The sequence below is a fragment of the Carcharodon carcharias genome (assembly GCF_017639515.1).
Source record: "Carcharodon carcharias isolate sCarCar2 chromosome 19 unlocalized genomic scaffold, sCarCar2.pri SUPER_19_unloc_5, whole genome shotgun sequence".
NCBI lineage: Eukaryota > Metazoa > Chordata > Chondrichthyes > Lamniformes > Lamnidae > Carcharodon > Carcharodon carcharias.
In genome coordinates, this window is record NW_024470569.1 from 121,324 (window position 1) to 138,872 (window position 17,549).

Genomic DNA, 17,549 nt, shown 5'->3' on the forward strand with positions numbered 1-17,549 from the left:
TGGAGCTCCGCACTGGGGACAGTGAATACTGACATAAGCTGCTGGAGCTCCGCACTGGGGACAGTGAATACTGACCTAACCTGCTGGAGCTCCGCACTGGGGACAGTGAATACTGACCTAACCTGCTGGAGCTCCGCACTGGGGACAGTGAATACTGACCTAACCTGCTGGAGCTCCGCACTGGGGACAGTGAATACTGACCTAACCTGCTGGAGCTCCGCACTGGGGACAGTGAGTACTGACCTAACCTGCTGGAGCTCCGCACTGGGGACAGTGAATACTGACCTAACCTGCTGGAGCTCCGCACTGGGGACAGTGAATACTGACCTAACCTGCTGGAGCTCCGCACTGGGGACAGTGAATACTGACCTAACCTGCTGGAGCTCCGCACTGGGGACAGTGAGTACTGACCTAACCTGCTGGAGCTCCGCACTGGGGACAGTGAATACTGACCTAACCTGCTGGAGCTCCGCACTGGGGACAGTGAGTACTGACCTAACCTGCTGGAGCTCCGCACTGGGGACAGTGAGTACTGACCTAACCTGCTGGAGCTCCGCACTGGGGACAGTGAATACTGACCTAACCTGCTGGAGCTCCGCACTGGGGACAGTGAATACTGACCTAACCTGCTGGAGCTCCGCACTGGGGACAGTGAGTACTGACCTAACCTGGGGGAGCTCCGCACTGGGGACAGTGAGTACTGACCTAACCTGCTGGAGCTCCGCACTGGGGACAGTGAATACTGACCTAACCTGCTGGAGCTCCGCACTGGGGACAGTGAGTACTGACCTAACCTGCTGGAGCTCCGCACTGGGGACAGTGAGTACTGACCTAACCTGCTGGAGCTCCGCACTGGGGACAGTGAATACTGACCTAACCTGCTGGAGCTCCGCACTGGGGACAGTGAATACTGACCTAACCTGCTGGAGCTCCGCACTGGGGACAGTGAGTACTGACCTAACCTGCTGGAGCTCCGCACTGGGGACAGTGAATACTGACCTAACCTGCTGGAGCTCCGCACTGGGGACAGTGAGTACTGACCTAACCTGCTGGAGCTCCGCACTGGGGACAGTGAATACTGACCTAACCTGCTGGAGCTCCGCACTGGGGACAGTGAATACTGACCTAACCTGCTGGAGCTCCGCACTGGGGACAGTGAATACTGACCTAACCTGCTGGAGCTCCGCACTGGGGACAGTGAATACTGACCTAACCTGCTGGAGCTCCGCACTGGGGACAGTGAATACTGACCTAACCTGCTGGAGCTCCGCACTGGGGACAGTGAATACTGACCTAACCTGCTGGAGCTCCGCACTGGGGACAGTGAGTACTGACCTAACCTGCTGGAGCTCCGCACTGGGGACAGTGAGTACTGACCTAACCTGCTGGAGCTCCGCACTGGGGACAGTGAATACTGACCTAACCTGCTGGAGCTCCGCACTGGGGACAGTGAATACTGACCTAACCTGCTGGAGCTCCGCACTGGGGACAGTGAATACTGACCTAACCTGCTGGAGCTCCGCACTGGGGACAGTGAATACTGACCTAACCTGCTGGAGCTCCGCACTGGGGACAGTGAATACTGACCTAACCTGCTGGAGCTCCGCACTGGGGACAGTGAATACTGACCTAACCTGCTGGAGCTCCGCACTGGGGACAGTGAGTACTGACCTAACCTGCTGGAGCTCCGCACTGGGGACAGTGAATACTGACCTAACCTGCTGGAGCTCCGCACTGGGGACAGTGAATACTGACCTAACCTGCTGGAGCTCCGCACTGGGGACAGTGAATACTGACCTAACCTGCTGGAGCTCCGCACTGGGGACAGTGAATACTGACCTAACCTGCTGGAGCTCCGCACTGGGGACAGTGAATACTGACCTAACCTGCTGGAGCTCCGCACTGGGGACAGTGAATACTGACCTAACCTGCTGGAGCTCCGCACTGGGGACAGTGAATACTGACCTAACCTGCTGGAGCTCCGCACTGGGGACAGTGAATACTGACCTAACCTGCTGGAGCTCCGCACTGGGGACAGTGAATACTGACCTAACCTGCTGGAGCTCCGCACTGGGGACAGTGAATACTGACCTAACCTGCTGGAGCTCCGCACTGGGGACAGTGAATACTGACCTAACCTGCTGGAGCTCCGCACTGGGGACAGTGAATACTGACCTAACCTGCTGGAGCTCCGCACTGGGGACAGTGAATACTGACCTAACCTGCTGGATCTCCGCACTGGGGACAGTGAATACTGACCTAACCTGCTGGAGCTCCGCACTGGGGACAGTGAGTACTGACCTAACCTGCTGGAGCTCCGCACTGGGGACAGTGAGTACTGACCTAACCTGCTGGAGCTCCGCACTGGGGACAGTGAGTACTGACCTAACCTGCTGGAGCTCCGCACTGGGGACAGTGAATACTGACCTAACCTGCTGGAGCTCCGCACTGGGGACAGTGAGTACTGACCTAACCTGCTGGAGCTCCGCACTGGGGACAGTGAGTACTGACCTAACCTGCTGGAGCTCCGCACTGGGGACAGTGAGTACTGACCAAACCTGCTGGATCTCCGCACTGGGGACAGTGAGTACTGACATAACCTGCTGGAGCTCCGCACTGGGGACAGTGAATAATGACCTAACCTGCTGGAGCTCCGCACTGGGGACAGTGAATACTGACCTAACCTGCTGGAGCTCCGCACTGGGGACAGTGAGTACTGACCAAACCTGCTGGATCTCCGCACTGGGGACAGTGAATACTGACCTAACCTGCTGGAGCTCCGCACTGGGGACAGTGAATACTGACCTAACCTGCTGGAGCTCCGCACTGGGGACAGTGAATACTGACCTAACCTGCTGGAGCTCCGCACTGGGGACAGTGAGTACTGACCTAACCTGCTGGAGCTCCGCACTGGGGACAGTGAATACTGACCTAACCTGCTGGAGCTCCGCACTGGGGACAGTGAATACTGACCTAACCTGCTGGAGCTCCGCACTGGGGACAGTGAATACTGACCTAACCTGCTGGAGCTCCGCACTGGGGACAGTGAGTACTGACCTAACCTGCTGGAGCTCCGCACTGGGGACAGTGAATACTGACCTAACCTGCTGGAGCTCCGCACTGGGGACAGTGAGTACTGACCTAACCTGCTGGAGCTCCGCACTGGGGACAGTGAATACTGACCTAACCTGCTGGAGCTCCGCACTGGGGACAGTGAATACTGACCTAACCTGCTGGAGCTCCGCACTGGGGACAGTGAATACTGACCTAACCTGCTGGAGCTCCGCACTGGGGACAGTGAATACTGACCTAACCTGCTGGAGCTCCGCACTGGGGACAGTGAATACTGACCTAACCTGCTGGAGCTCCGCACTGGGGACAGTGAGTACTGACCTAACCTGCTGGAGCTCCGCACTGGGGACAGTGAGTACTGACCTAACCTGCTGGAGCTCCGCACTGGGGACAGTGAATACTGACCTAACCTGCTGGAGCTCCGCACTGGGGACAGTGAATACTGACCTAACCTGCTGGAGCTCCGCACTGGGGACAGTGAATACTGACCTAACCTGCTGGAGCTCCGCACTGGGGACAGTGAGTACTGACCTAACCTGCTGGAGCTCCGCACTGGGGACAGTGAGTACTGACCTAACCTGCTGGAGCTCCGCACTGGGGACAGTGAGTACTGACCTAACCTGCTGGAGCTCCGCACTGGGGACAGTGAATACTGACCTAACCTGCTGGAGCTCCGCACTGGGGACAGTGAATACTGACCTAACCTGCTGGAGCTCCGCACTGGGGACAGTGAATACTGACCTAACCTGCTGGAGCTCCGCACTGGGGACAGTGAGTACTGACCTAACCTGCTGGAGCTCCGCACTGGGGACAGTGAATACTGACCTAACCTGCTGGAGCTCCGCACTGGGGACAGTGAATACTGACCTAACCTGCTGGAGCTCCGCACTGGGGACAGTGAATACTGACCTAACCTGCTGGAGCTCCGCACTGGGGACAGTGAATACTGACCTAACCTGCTGGAGCTCCGCACTGGGGACAGTGAATACTGACCTAACCTGCTGGAGCTCCGCACTGGGGACAGTGAATACTGACCTAACCTGCTGGAGCTCCGCACTGGGGACAGTGAATACTGACCTAACCTGCTGGAGCTCCGCACTGGGGACAGTGAATACTGACCTAACCTGCTGGAGCTCCGCACTGGGGACAGTGAATACTGACCTAACCTGCTGGAGCTCCGCACTGGGGACAGTGAATACTGACCTAACCTGCTGGAGCTCCGCACTGGGGACAGTGAATACTGACCTAACCTGCTGGAGCTCCGCACTGGGGACAGTGAGTACTGACCTAACCTGCTGGAGCTCCGCACTGGGGACAGTGAATACTGACCTAACCTGCTGGAGCTCCGCACTGGGGACAGTGAATACTGACCTAACCTGCTGGAGCTCCGCACTGGGGACAGTGAATACTGACCTAACCTGCTGGAGCTCCGCACTGGGGACAGTGAATACTGACCTAACCTGCTGGAGCTCCGCACTGGGGACAGTGAATACTGACCTAACCTGCTGGAGCTCCGCACTGGGGACAGTGAGTACTGACCTAACCTGCTGGAGCTCCGCACTGGGGACAGTGAATACTGACCTAACCTGCTGGAGCTCCGCACTGGGGACAGTGAATACTGACCTAACCTGCTGGAGCTCCGCACTGGGGACAGTGAATACTGACCTAACCTGCTGGAGCTCCGCACTGGGGACAGTGAATACTGACCTAACCTGCTGGAGCTCCGCACTGGGGACAGTGAATACTGACCTAACCTGCTGGAGCTCCGCACTGGGGACAGTGAATACTGACCTAACCTGCTGGAGCTCCGCACTGGGGACAGTGAATACTGACCTAACCTGCTGGAGCTCCGCACTGGGGACAGTGAGTACTGACCTAACCTGCTGGAGCTCCGCACTGGGGACAGTGAATACTGACCTAACCTGCTGGAGCTCCGCACTGGGGACAGTGAATACTGACCTAACCTGCTGGAGCTCCGCACTGGGGACAGTGAATACTGACCTAACCTGCTGGAGCTCCGCACTGGGGACAGTGAATACTGACCTAACCTGCTGGAGCTCCGCACTGGGGACAGTGAATACTGACCTAACCTGCTGGAGCTCCGCACTGGGGACAGTGAGTACTGACCTAACCTGCTGGAGCTCCGCACTGGGGACAGTGAATACTGACCTAACCTGCTGGAGCTCCGCACTGGGGACAGTGAATACTGACCTAACCTGCTGGAGCTCCGCACTGGGGACAGTGAGTACTGACCTAACCTGCTGGAGCTCCGCACTGGGGACAGTGAATACTGACCTAACCTGCTGGAGCTCCGCACTGGGGACAGTGAATACTGACCTAACCTGCTGGAGCTCCGCACTGGGGACAGTGAGTACTGACCTAACCTGCTGGAGCTCCGCACTGGGGACAGTGAGTACTGACCTAACCTGCTGGAGCTCCGCACTGGGGACAGTGAATACTGACCTAACCTGCTGGAGCTCCGCACTGGGGACAGTGAGTACTGACCTAACCTGCTGGAGCTCCGCACTGGGGACAGTGAATACTGACCTAACCTGCTGGAGCTCCGCACTGGGGACAGTGAATACTGACCTAACCTGCTGGAGCTCCGCACTGGGGACAGTGAATACTGACCTAACCTGCTGGAGCTCCGCACTGGGGACAGTGAATACTGACCTAACCTGCTGGAGCTCCGCACTGGGGACAGTGAATACTGACCTAACCTGCTGGAGCTCCGCACTGGGGACAGTGAATACTGACCTAACCTGCTGGAGCTCCGCACTGGGGACAGTGAGTACTGACCTAACCTGCTGGAGCTCCGCACTGGGGACAGTGAATACTGACCTAACCTGCTGGAGCTCCGCACTGGGGACAGTGAATACTGACCTAACCTGCTGGAGCTCCGCACTGGGGACAGTGAGTACTGACCTAACCTGCTGGAGCTCCGCACTGGGGACAGTGAATACTGACCTAACCTGCTGGAGCTCCGCACTGGGGACAGTGAGTACTGACCTAACCTGCTGGAGCTCCGCACTGGGGACAGTGAATACTGACCTAACCTGCTGGAGCTCCGCACTGGGGACAGTGAGTACTGACCTAACCTGCTGGAGCTCCGCACTGGGGACAGTGAATACTGACCTAACCTGCTGGAGCTCCGCACTGGGGACAGTGAGTACTGACCTAACCTGCTGGAGCTCCGCACTGGGGACAGTGAGTACTGACCTAACCTGCTGGAGCTCCGCACTGGGGACAGTGAGTACTGACCTAACCTGCTGGAGCTCCGCACTGGGGACAGTGAGTACTGACCTAACCTGCTGGAACTCCGCACTGGGGACAGTGAGTACTGACCTAACCTGCTGGAGCTCCGCACTGGGGACAGTGAATACTGACCTAACCTGCTGGAGCTCCGCACTGGGGACAGTGAGTACTGACCTAACCTGCTGGAGCTCCGCACTGGGGACAGTGAATACTGACCTAACCTGCTGGAGCTCCGCACTGGGGACAGTGAATACTGACCTAACCTGCTGGAGCTCCGCACTGGGGACAGTGAGTACTGACCTAACCTGCTGGAGCTCCGCACTGGGGACAGTGAATACTGACCTAACCTGCTGGAGCTCCGCACTGGGGACAGTGAATACTGACCTAACCTGCTGGAGCTCCGCACTGGGGACAGTGAGTACTGACCTAACCTGCTGGATCTCCGCACTGGGGACAGTGAATACTGACCTAACCTGCTGGAGCTCCGCACTGGGGACAGTGAATACTGACCTAACCTGCTGGAGCTCCGCACTGGGGACAGTGAATACTGACCTAACCTGCTGGAGCTCCGCACTGGGGACAGTGAATACTGACCTAACCTGCTGGAGCTCCGCACTGGGGACAGTGAATACTGACCTAACCTGCTGGAGCTCCGCACTGGGGACAGTGAATACTGACCTAACCTGCTGGAGCTCCGCACTGGGGACAGTGAGTACTGACCTAACCTGCTGGAGCTCCGCACTGGGGACAGTGAATACTGACCTAACCTGCTGGAGCTCCGCACTGGGGACAGTGAATACTGACCTAACCTGCTGGAGCTCCGCACTGGGGACAGTGAATACTGACCTAACCTGCTGGAGCTCCGCACTGGGGACAGTGAATACTGACCTAACCTGCTGGAGCTCCGCACTGGGGACAGTGAATACTGACCTAACCTGCTGGATCTCCGCACTGGGGACAGTGAATACTGACCTAACCTGCTGGAGCTCCGCACTGGGGACAGTGAGTACTGACCTAACCTGCTGGAGCTCCGCACTGGGGACAGTGAATACTGACCTAACCTGCTGGAACTCCGCACTGGGGACAGTGAGTACTGACCTAACCTGCTGGATCTCCGCACTGGGGACAGTGAATACTGACCTAACCTGCTGGAACTCCGCACTGGGGACAGTGAATACTGACCTAACCTGCTGGATCTCCGCACTGGGGACAGTGAATACTGACCTAACCTGCTGGAGCTCCGCACTGGGGACAGTGAATACTGACCTAACCTGCTGGAGCTCCGCACTGGGGACAGTGAGTACTGACCTAACCTGCTGGAGCTCCGCACTGGGGACAGTGAGTACTGACCTAACCTGCTGGAGCTCCGCACTGGGGACAGTGAGTACTGACCTAACCTGCTGGAGCTCCGCACTGGGGACAGTGAATACTGACCTAACCTGCTGGAGCTCCGCACTGGGGACAGTGAATACTGACCTAACCTGCTGGAGCTCCGCACTGGGGACAGTGAATACTGACCTAACCTGCTGGAGCTCCGCACTGGGGACAGTGAGTACTGACCTAACCTGCTGGAGCTCCGCACTGGGGACAGTGAATACTGACCTAACCTGCTGGAGCTCCGCACTGGGGACAGTGAGTACTGACCTAACCTGCTGGAGCTCCGCACTGGGGACAGTGAATACTGACCTAACCTGCTGGAGCTCCGCACTGGGGACAGTGAATACTGACCTAACCTGCTGGAGCTCCGCACTGGGGACAGTGAATACTGACCTAACCTGCTGGAGCTCCGCACTGGGGACAGTGAATACTGACCTAACCTGCTGGATCTCCGCACTGGGGACAGTGAATACTGACCTAACCTGCTGGAGCTCCGCACTGGGGACAGTGAATACTGACCTAACCTGCTGGAGCTCCGCACTGGGGACAGTGAATACTGACCTAACCTGCTGGAGCTCCGCACTGGGGACAGTGAGTACTGACCTAACCTGCTGGATCTCCGCACTGGGGACAGTGAGTACTGACCTAACCTGCTGGAGCTCCGCACTGGGGACAGTGAGTACTGACCTAACCTGCTGGAACTCCGCACTGGGGACAGTGAATACTGACCTAACCTGCTGGGTCTCCGCACTGGGGACAGTGAATACTGACCTAACCTGCTGGATCTCCGCACTGGGGACAGTGAATACTGACCTAACCTGCTGGAACTCTGCACTGGGGACAGTGAATACTGACCTAACCTGCTGGAGCTCCGCACTGGGGACAGTGAATACTGACCTAACCTGCTGGAGCTCCGCACTGGGGACAGTGAATACTGACCTAACCTGCTGCAGCTCCGCACTGGGGACAGTGAATACTGACCTAACCTGCTGGAGCTCCGCACTGGGGACAGTGAATACTGACCTAACCTGCTGGATCTCCACACTGGGGACAGTGAATACTGACCTAACCTGCTGGAGCTCCGCACTGGGGACAGTGAGTACTGACCTAACCTGCTGGATCTCCGCACTGGGGACAGTGAGTACTGACCTAACCTGCTGGAGCTCCGCACTGGGGACAGTGAGTACTGACCTAACCTGCTGGATCTCCGCACTGGGGACAGTGAATACTGACCTAACCTGCTGGAGCTCCGCACTGGGGACAGTGAATACTGACCTAACCTGCTGGAGCTCCGCACTGGGGACAGTGAGTACTGACCTAACCTGCTGGAGCTCTGCACTGGGGACAGTGAGTACTGACCTAACCTGCTGGAGCTCCGCACTGGGGACAGTGAATACTGACCTAACCTGCTGGAGCTCCGCACTGGGGACAGTGAGTACTGACCTAACCTGCTGGAACTCCGCACTGGGGACAGTGAATACTGACCTAACCTGCTGGAGCTCCGCACTGGGGACAGTGAGTACTGACCTTGAGGCTTTGGCGGAGACTGGCTGTGGAAAGCACTGAATCAGGGCCGTTTTCAGACCTGACAGTGCTCCTGGTGCTGGAGGTGTTGAGGTCAAATCTCCATCTAACCCCCCAGACTCCCCCTCTGATCTCGCCCCCCGCCCCCCCCCCCCCACCCCCGGGACACACCCTCGTACCAGCACCCCCTCTCTACCAGCCTCCACCCACCTCCCCCCACTCCCCCCCACCTTCGCTACCAGCCCCCACCCCCCTCACCACCAGCCATAGCCCTCGCCAGCAGCCCATGGTGCTAGGGAATGAAATTGGGATCTTTAAACCCAGTGCAAAGACCATGTGAATCCCAAAGTCACGAAGCGACTGTTCTAACCTGGCCTATACGTAACTCCCGTCCCCACACCAGGGAACTCACTCCCATTGGCCCGGATAATGGGCTGCTGGTCCTCATGAGGTGGAGGAGAGTTGGCCCTGTTTGTGCAGAGAGGCTCAGTTACCTCTTCACAAAGGGAGGAAGCGAATATCCTGCATTCGTACGTCAGCTTCCACTCGCCGTCCAACCAATGAAAACCATCTGACATGTCGTCACCGCTATAATGTCGGAAACACAGTCACCAACTTGCGCACAGCAAGATCCCATGAAAGGCAATGTGAAAATGACCCAGAAAATCTGTTTTAAGCGCTCAGAGATAGGTCACAAAATCTCAGAATGGTTACAGCACAGACAGAAGCCACTCAGCCCATCGTGTCTGTGCTGGCCCTCAGAAAGAACAATTCACCTAGTGCTTCAGCCCAACCTCCCTCTCTAACCCTGCACACTCTTCCTTTTCACATAATAACCAGATTTCTCATTCAAAACCCTCGATTGACCCTGTCTCCACCACACTCTCAGACAGTGCATTCCAGACCCTAACCACTCGATTGACCCTGTCTCCACCACACTCTCAGGCAGTGCATTCCAGACCCTAACCACTCGATTGACCCTGTCTCCACCACACTCTCAGACAGTGCATTCCAGACCCTAACCACTCGATTGACCCTGTCTCCACCACACTCTCAGACACTGCATTCCAGATCCTAACCACTCGATTGACCCTGTCTCCACCACACTCTCAGACAGTGCATTCCAGACCCTAACCACTCGATTGACCCTGTCTCCACCACACTCTCAGACAGTGCATTCCAGACTCTAACCACTCGCTGTGTGAAAGTTCCTCCTCACGTCTCCATTGCTTCTTTAGCCAATCACATTAAACCTTTGTCCTCTGGTTCTCGATCCTTCCACCAATGGGAACAGTTTCTCTCTATCTACCCTGCCCAGACCCCTCATGATTTTGAAAACCTCTATCAAATCTCCTCTCAATCTTCTCTTCTCCAAGGAAAACAGTCCCTACTTCTCCAATCTATCCTCATAACTGAAGTTCCTCATCCCTGGAACCATTCCCGTGAATCTTTTCCACACTCTCTCCAATGTCCTCACCTCCTTCCTAAAGTGCAGCTCCCAGAACTGGACACAATACTCCAGCTGAGGCTCAACTAGTGTCTCATACAATTCAACATAACCTCCCTGCTCTTGTACTGCAAGCCCATGTTAATAAAAAAGATAATGATGAAGAGTCAGAGGGACCCGAAACGTTAACCCTCTCCCTCTCTGCAAACGCTGTCAGACCTGCTGAGTTTTTCCAGCTATTTCTGTTTTTGCCCCTATATATAAAGTCCAGGATATGCTCTATTAACCGCTCCCTCTACCTGTCCTGCCACCTTCAATGATTCATACATAGACACCCAGGTCCCTCTGCTCCTGCACCCCCTTCACAATTGTCCCCTTTATCTTTTATTCTCTCTCCATGTTCTTCCCAACAAAATGAATCGCTTCCCATTTCTCCACATTCAGTCCTCATCCGGCAGTGACAGGAACACTAAGAGCTGCTGAGAGTTTTCCTGTATTTGAACAGTTGGGTTGAACTTGGCCGCGTGTCAGAGTTTGCCTCTCCTGGCTCTGGTCCCGAGTGTTGCCTTGGCAGTGAGTGTTGTGCAGGAACTTGGCACAATGTGGGCACTGAGCTGACAGAGCTGGCCCATCCTAGGGTGGGTGAGTGCAGACACAAGAAGCAGCCTCCCCCACCTTTATTTGAAAGGTGATTGTTTCAGCCTCGAATTCTGACAACCAGATCCACTCACAGAGTATTGACAGAACGGAGACAGGCCATTCAGCCCATTGTGTTTGTGCTAGTCCTCTGCAGGAGCTCCTCAGCTAGGCCATGGGATTGTTTACTGTCCTATTGTCTCCAGACAGCTCAGGAATGTTCTACTGGCTCTTTTTGAACAAGATGGGGTTTAGAAGAGTTAGAAGAAGCTCCCTTTGTACCCTGCCACCCAGTCGGAACAACTTGCAACTACACCGTGACATTTACTACCGCAAAACGGACTGGGGAAATGTTGACAAAGCAATCCTCCAAGTTAAATTAAAACCAAACACAGTGATTGTGTCCAGTTCTGGTCACCACCATTTAGGAAGGTTGTCAGGCTCCTTGGGAGGGTGTGGAGGAGATTTACCAGAATGATTCCAGGGATGGGGGGATTTTAGTTACCAGGTTGGGCTGGAGAAGCTGGGATTGTTCCCCTTGGAGCGAAGGAGATCGAGGGGGGGTTTGATTGAGGTGGACATGATGAGGACAGGTTTAAACAAGGTAGACAAAGGAAAACAGTTCCCTTTCACTGACTGGACAAGGACTGGGAGACCCAGATTGAAGGGTTTGGACTTGGGGGGGTGGGATGTGAGGAGGAACATTTTTACCCAGCGAGTGGTAATGAGCTGGAACTCACTGCCCATGGGGGGGTCAGGGTGGTGGGGGGGGAAGCGGAGGCGATGAATGGTTTCAAAATGAAATTGGACGGGAGCTTGAGAACCAAGAGGAATACAGAAGGTTCAGAGAGGAGGTGAAAAAGCATATTAGAGAAGCGAAGAGGGATTATGAGAAAAGACTGGCAGTCAACATAAAGGGGAATCCCAAAGTCTTCCAAAGGCATATAAATGGTAAAAGGGCGGTAAAAGGAGGAGTAGGGTCGATTAGGGACCTAAAAGGGAATTTACACTTGGATGAAGGGGCCACGGCTGAGGTATTAAATGAATACTTTGCATCCGTCTTTACCAAGGAGGTAGATGTTACCCAGGCCATGGTGACAGACGAAGAAACTCTGTCACTAGGAGGGTTCAAAATTGATAACTAGGAAGTGTTGAATAGACTGTCGGTACTTAAAGTTGACAAGGCACTGGAACCGGGTGAGATGCACCCAAGGATATTGAAGGAAGTGAGAGTAAAAATTGCTCATTTGAAGGGCTGGTGCAGACATGATGAGCCAGTTGGCATCTTTCTTTACCACTGAAGTTAAACTGGCTGGTCTGTAATTGCTGGGCTTATTCTTACAACCTTTACTGAACAAGGGTGTAATGTTTGCGATACTCCAGTCCTCTGACACCTCCCCTGAGTCTAGGGAAGACTGAAAGATTATGGCCAGTGCCCCTGCCATTTCTTGATTCTAGAAACAATTATTTGGGATAGAATTAGTAATCACGTGGAAAAATATGGGTTGATAAGGAAGAGCCAGCATGGATTTCTTAAGGGAAAATCATGTTTAACTAACTTGCTGGAGTTTTTTGAAGAGGTGACAGAGAAGGTCAATGAGGGTAATGCTGCTGATGTGGTGTAAATGGACTTTGAAGAGGCTTTTGACACAGTGCCACACAACAGACTTGTGAGAAAGGTTAAAAACAAAAACAGAATTACCTGGAAAAACTCAGCAGGTCTGGCAGCATCGGCAGAGAAGAAAAGAGTTGACGTTTCGAGTCCTCATGACCCTTGTGAGAAAGGTTATTGTTCATGGAATATAGGAGACAGTAGCAATGTGGATACAAAATTGGCGGAAACATAGGAAGCAGAGAGTAATGGTCAATGGGTGTTTATTGGGCTGGAGGAAGGTTTGTGGAGTTCTCCAGGGATCGGTATTGGGACTCTTGCTTTTCCTGATCTATATTAATGATCTGGATCTTGGTGTGCAGGGGACAATTTCACAGTTTGTGGATGATATGAAGCTTGGGGACAGTGAGGAGGATGGTGTGGAACTTCAGTAGGACATAGACAAGTTGGTGGAGAGGGCAGATAGGGGGCAGATGGAGTTCAGTGTGAAGAAGTGTGAGGTGATGCATTTTGGCAGGAAGAACATGGACAAACCATATAAAATAAGGGGTGAAATTTTGAAGGGGGAACAGGAGCAGAAAGACCTGGGTGTATATGTGTATAGATCATTGAAGGTGGCAGGACAGGTGGAGAGAGCGGTTAATAAAGCAAATAGTTTCCTGGGCTTTATTAATAGGGGCATAGAGTACAAGAGCAGGGAGGTTATGCTGAATTTATATAAGACACTTGTCAGACCTCAGCTGGAGCATTGTGTACAGTTCTGGGCGCCACATTATAGGAAGGATGTGAACACATTGGAGACAGTGCAGAAGAGGTTTACGAGAATGGTTCCAGGGATGAGAAACTTCAGCTTTGAGGGTAGATTGGAGAGGTTGGGACTGTTCTCCTTGGAGGGAAGAAGCTGAGAGGGGATTTGATAGAGATGTTCAGAATTATGAGGGGGCTGGACAGAGTAGATAGGGAGAAGCTGTTCTCAATCGTAAAAGGATCAAGAACGAGAGGGCACAGATTTAATGATTTGCAAAGGAAGCAAATGTGATGTGGGAAAAATCTTTTTCCCACCGAGTGTGGCTCAGGTCTGGAATGCGCTGCCTGGAAGTGTGGTGGAGGCAGGTTCAATCGAGGCATTAAAGAGGGGTATTGGATGGTTATTTAAATAGAAACAATGAGCAGGGGTACAGGGGAAAGACAGGGCAATGGCACAAGGTCAGAATGCTCATTTGGGGAGCTGGTACAGACATGATGGACTGAATGGCCTCCTTTTGTGCTATTAAACTTCGGTGATTCTGTGAAATAAACTTGCAGAGTGATGGGGATAGAGTGGGGGGATGAACACTAGAAATAGGAACAGGACTAGACCACACGTCCATCAATCCTGCTCCATTTGATATGATCATGTCTGAGGCTTTAACTCCATTCTCCATTCACTCCCCTTATCCCTTAATTTCCTGAGAGACCAAAGATCTGTCTACCCCGGCCTTAAATATATTCAACAGCAGAGCATCCACAACCCTCTGGGGTGGAGAATTCCAAAGATTCACAAACCCTTTGAGTGAAGAAATTTCTCCCCATCTCAGCCCCAAACGATCGGCCCCTTATCCTGAGACTGAGACCACCCCCCCCACCATGTTTTAGATTCTTCGACCAGGGGAAACAATCTCTCAGCATCCACCCCGTCAAACCCCTTCAGAATCTTGTGTGTTTCAATGAGATCGTCTCTCATTCTTCTAAACTCCCGAGATTATAAACCCAGTTTACTCAGCCCTTCATCATCGGACAACCCCCTCATCCCAGGGGCCAATCTAGTGAATCTTCACTGTCCCACCCCCAGTGTAAGTCTATCCTTCCTTAAATGTGGAGACCAGAACTGCACACAGTATTCCAGATGTGGTTTCCCCAAATCCTTGTACAACTGGAGTGAGACTTCATTATTCCTGTACTGCAATCTCCTTGTGACGAAGAACTACATGCAATTGACAATGACTGGATTGTTCTGCAGAGAGTAGGCATGGACCCGATGGGCTGAATGGCCTTGTTCTGTGCTGTAGTGTCTGATGCTCTTGTGCAGATTGTCCCTGCCCCCGGTTTCAGATGGAGAGGCTGACCACAGGATGTGTATTGTACAGGACAGGTGGGGTTTAACACACCCTCTCTCAGATCCTCGCCTTGCCCAGTGTCTGAAACACTTGGTTCTACAAGGCCAAGCCATCTTTATAAACATACACTCACCTGCTCCAGTAATTCCAGCCTGCTGCGGAATTCCTGCACCTCGTTCCCAATCCCATCGGATCCTATCTCCGTGGTATCTGAAGGAGGAATGAGAATGGGAGGTGGTCATCCAGGGTAAGGGAAGAATGAAAGAGGGTCACCCATTGGTCAGAGAGGGTTATAGTGAGGGGATACACACACAGACCCACCCACACTCACAGATACACAACACACACTCTCACAGATACACGACACACACACACACACTCAGATACACAACACACGCACACACACTCACAGATACGCAACACATACACTCAGATACACAACACACACACACGCTCACGGATACACAACACACACTCACAGATACACAACACACACATTCACAGATAAACAACACACACACACTCACTCACAGATACACAACACACACACACACTCTCAGATACACAACACACACACACACTCAGATACACAACACACACACTCAGATACACACACAGATACACAACACACACACACACACACACACACTCAGATACACAACACACACACACACACACTCAGATACACACACTCAGATACACACACAGATACACAACACACACACACACAGATACATAACACACACACTCAGATACACACACAGATACACAAGACACACACACACTCAGATACACACACAGATACACACACTCAGATACACACACAGATACACAACACACACACTCACAGATACACAACACACCCTCAGATACACACACAGATACACAACACACACACACACACACTCAGATACACACACAGATATGCAACACACACACACACACTCCGATACACACACAGATACACAACACACACACACACACACACACACTCAGATACACACACAGATACACAACACACACACACATTCAGATACACACACAGATACACAACACACACACACTCAGATACACACCCAGATACGCAACACACACACACACTCAGATACACACACAGATACACAACACACACACACACTCAGATACACACACAGATACACAACACACACACTCAGATACACACACAGATACACAACACACACACACACTCACAGATACGTAACACACACACTCAGATACACACCACACACACACACTCAGATACACACACAGATACACAAGACACACACACACACACTCAGATACACACACAGATACACACACTCAGATTCACACACACACTCAGATACACACACTCACAGATACACAACACACACACACTCAGATACACATCACACACACACTCAGATACACAACACACACACACTCAGATACACACACACACACTCAGATACACACACAGATACACAACACACACACACACAGATACAAACACAGATACACAACACACACACACACACACTCAGACACACACACAGATACATAACACACACACACACTCAGATACACAACACACACTCAGATACACACACAGATACACAACACACACACATTCAGATACACACACAGATACACAACACACACACACAGATACACACACTCAGATATACACACACTCAGATACACACACAGATACACAAGACACACACACACACAAACACACAAAGGTACACACACAGATACACAACACACACACTCAGATACACACACAGATACGTAACACACACACACTCAGATACACAACACACACTCAGATACACACACAAGATACACAACACACACACATTCAGATACACGCACAGATACACAACACACACACACACACACACACACACAGGTACACACACAGATACACAACACACACACTCAGATACACACACAGATACACACACTCAGATACACACACAGATACACACACTCAGATACACACACAGACAAAGCTGGAATTGACTGGGACCACACTTGTGTGTGGATTGATTTCTCCCACATACTGAACACACTCAGTTTTGTGGGATCTGAGCCGTTCTCTCACTAATTTAAACGCTGCTCTCAAACCATCTCATCCCCTCTGCCCTGGAGGAAGTAACCTCAGTGCCCAGCTCAGTAGATGTGCTCTTGTTCTGGTGTCAGCTCCGAGCCAGAGACATCGGGATGAATTGTCCGTGCCCGCTGGCGCTGGGCATGTTTGGTGGTGTGAGCGGGTAACATAAGGCGAGTGGGTTTATAACAGGGTGAAACCAGCTCAGGATCATCCACTCAGCTCCCCAATGGACAGCACCATTTCCACCATCGGGAACCTCAGAGTAAAACATCAGCCCATCACTGTCAGGCTGGCCCTGTGGGATCGAGTCACACCCTCTGCCCAAATCATCCACCCCTCAGGTATGGGGCTGCGCTGGGTGTGCTGCACTCTGAGGGTGACTCGGAGCTGGGGGACACAGTAACATTGTGGAGCGCTCACCTGGGTCGC

At 52.9% G+C, this 17,549-nt stretch overlaps 1 protein-coding gene across 1 annotated transcript in view; it reads right to left on the minus strand.

The window, feature by feature from the left end:
* The window catches only part of egfl7 (EGF-like-domain, multiple 7), a 304,651-nt gene that overhangs the window by 48,540 nt on the left and 238,562 nt on the right, over nucleotides 1–17,549 (minus strand). Inside the window, exon 7 of the mRNA XM_041180609.1 lies at nucleotides 15,153–15,229. Coding sequence (XP_041036543.1) covers nucleotides 15,153–15,229 — 77 coding nt within the window. The remainder of the gene's footprint in view (nucleotides 1–15,152; nucleotides 15,230–17,549) is intronic.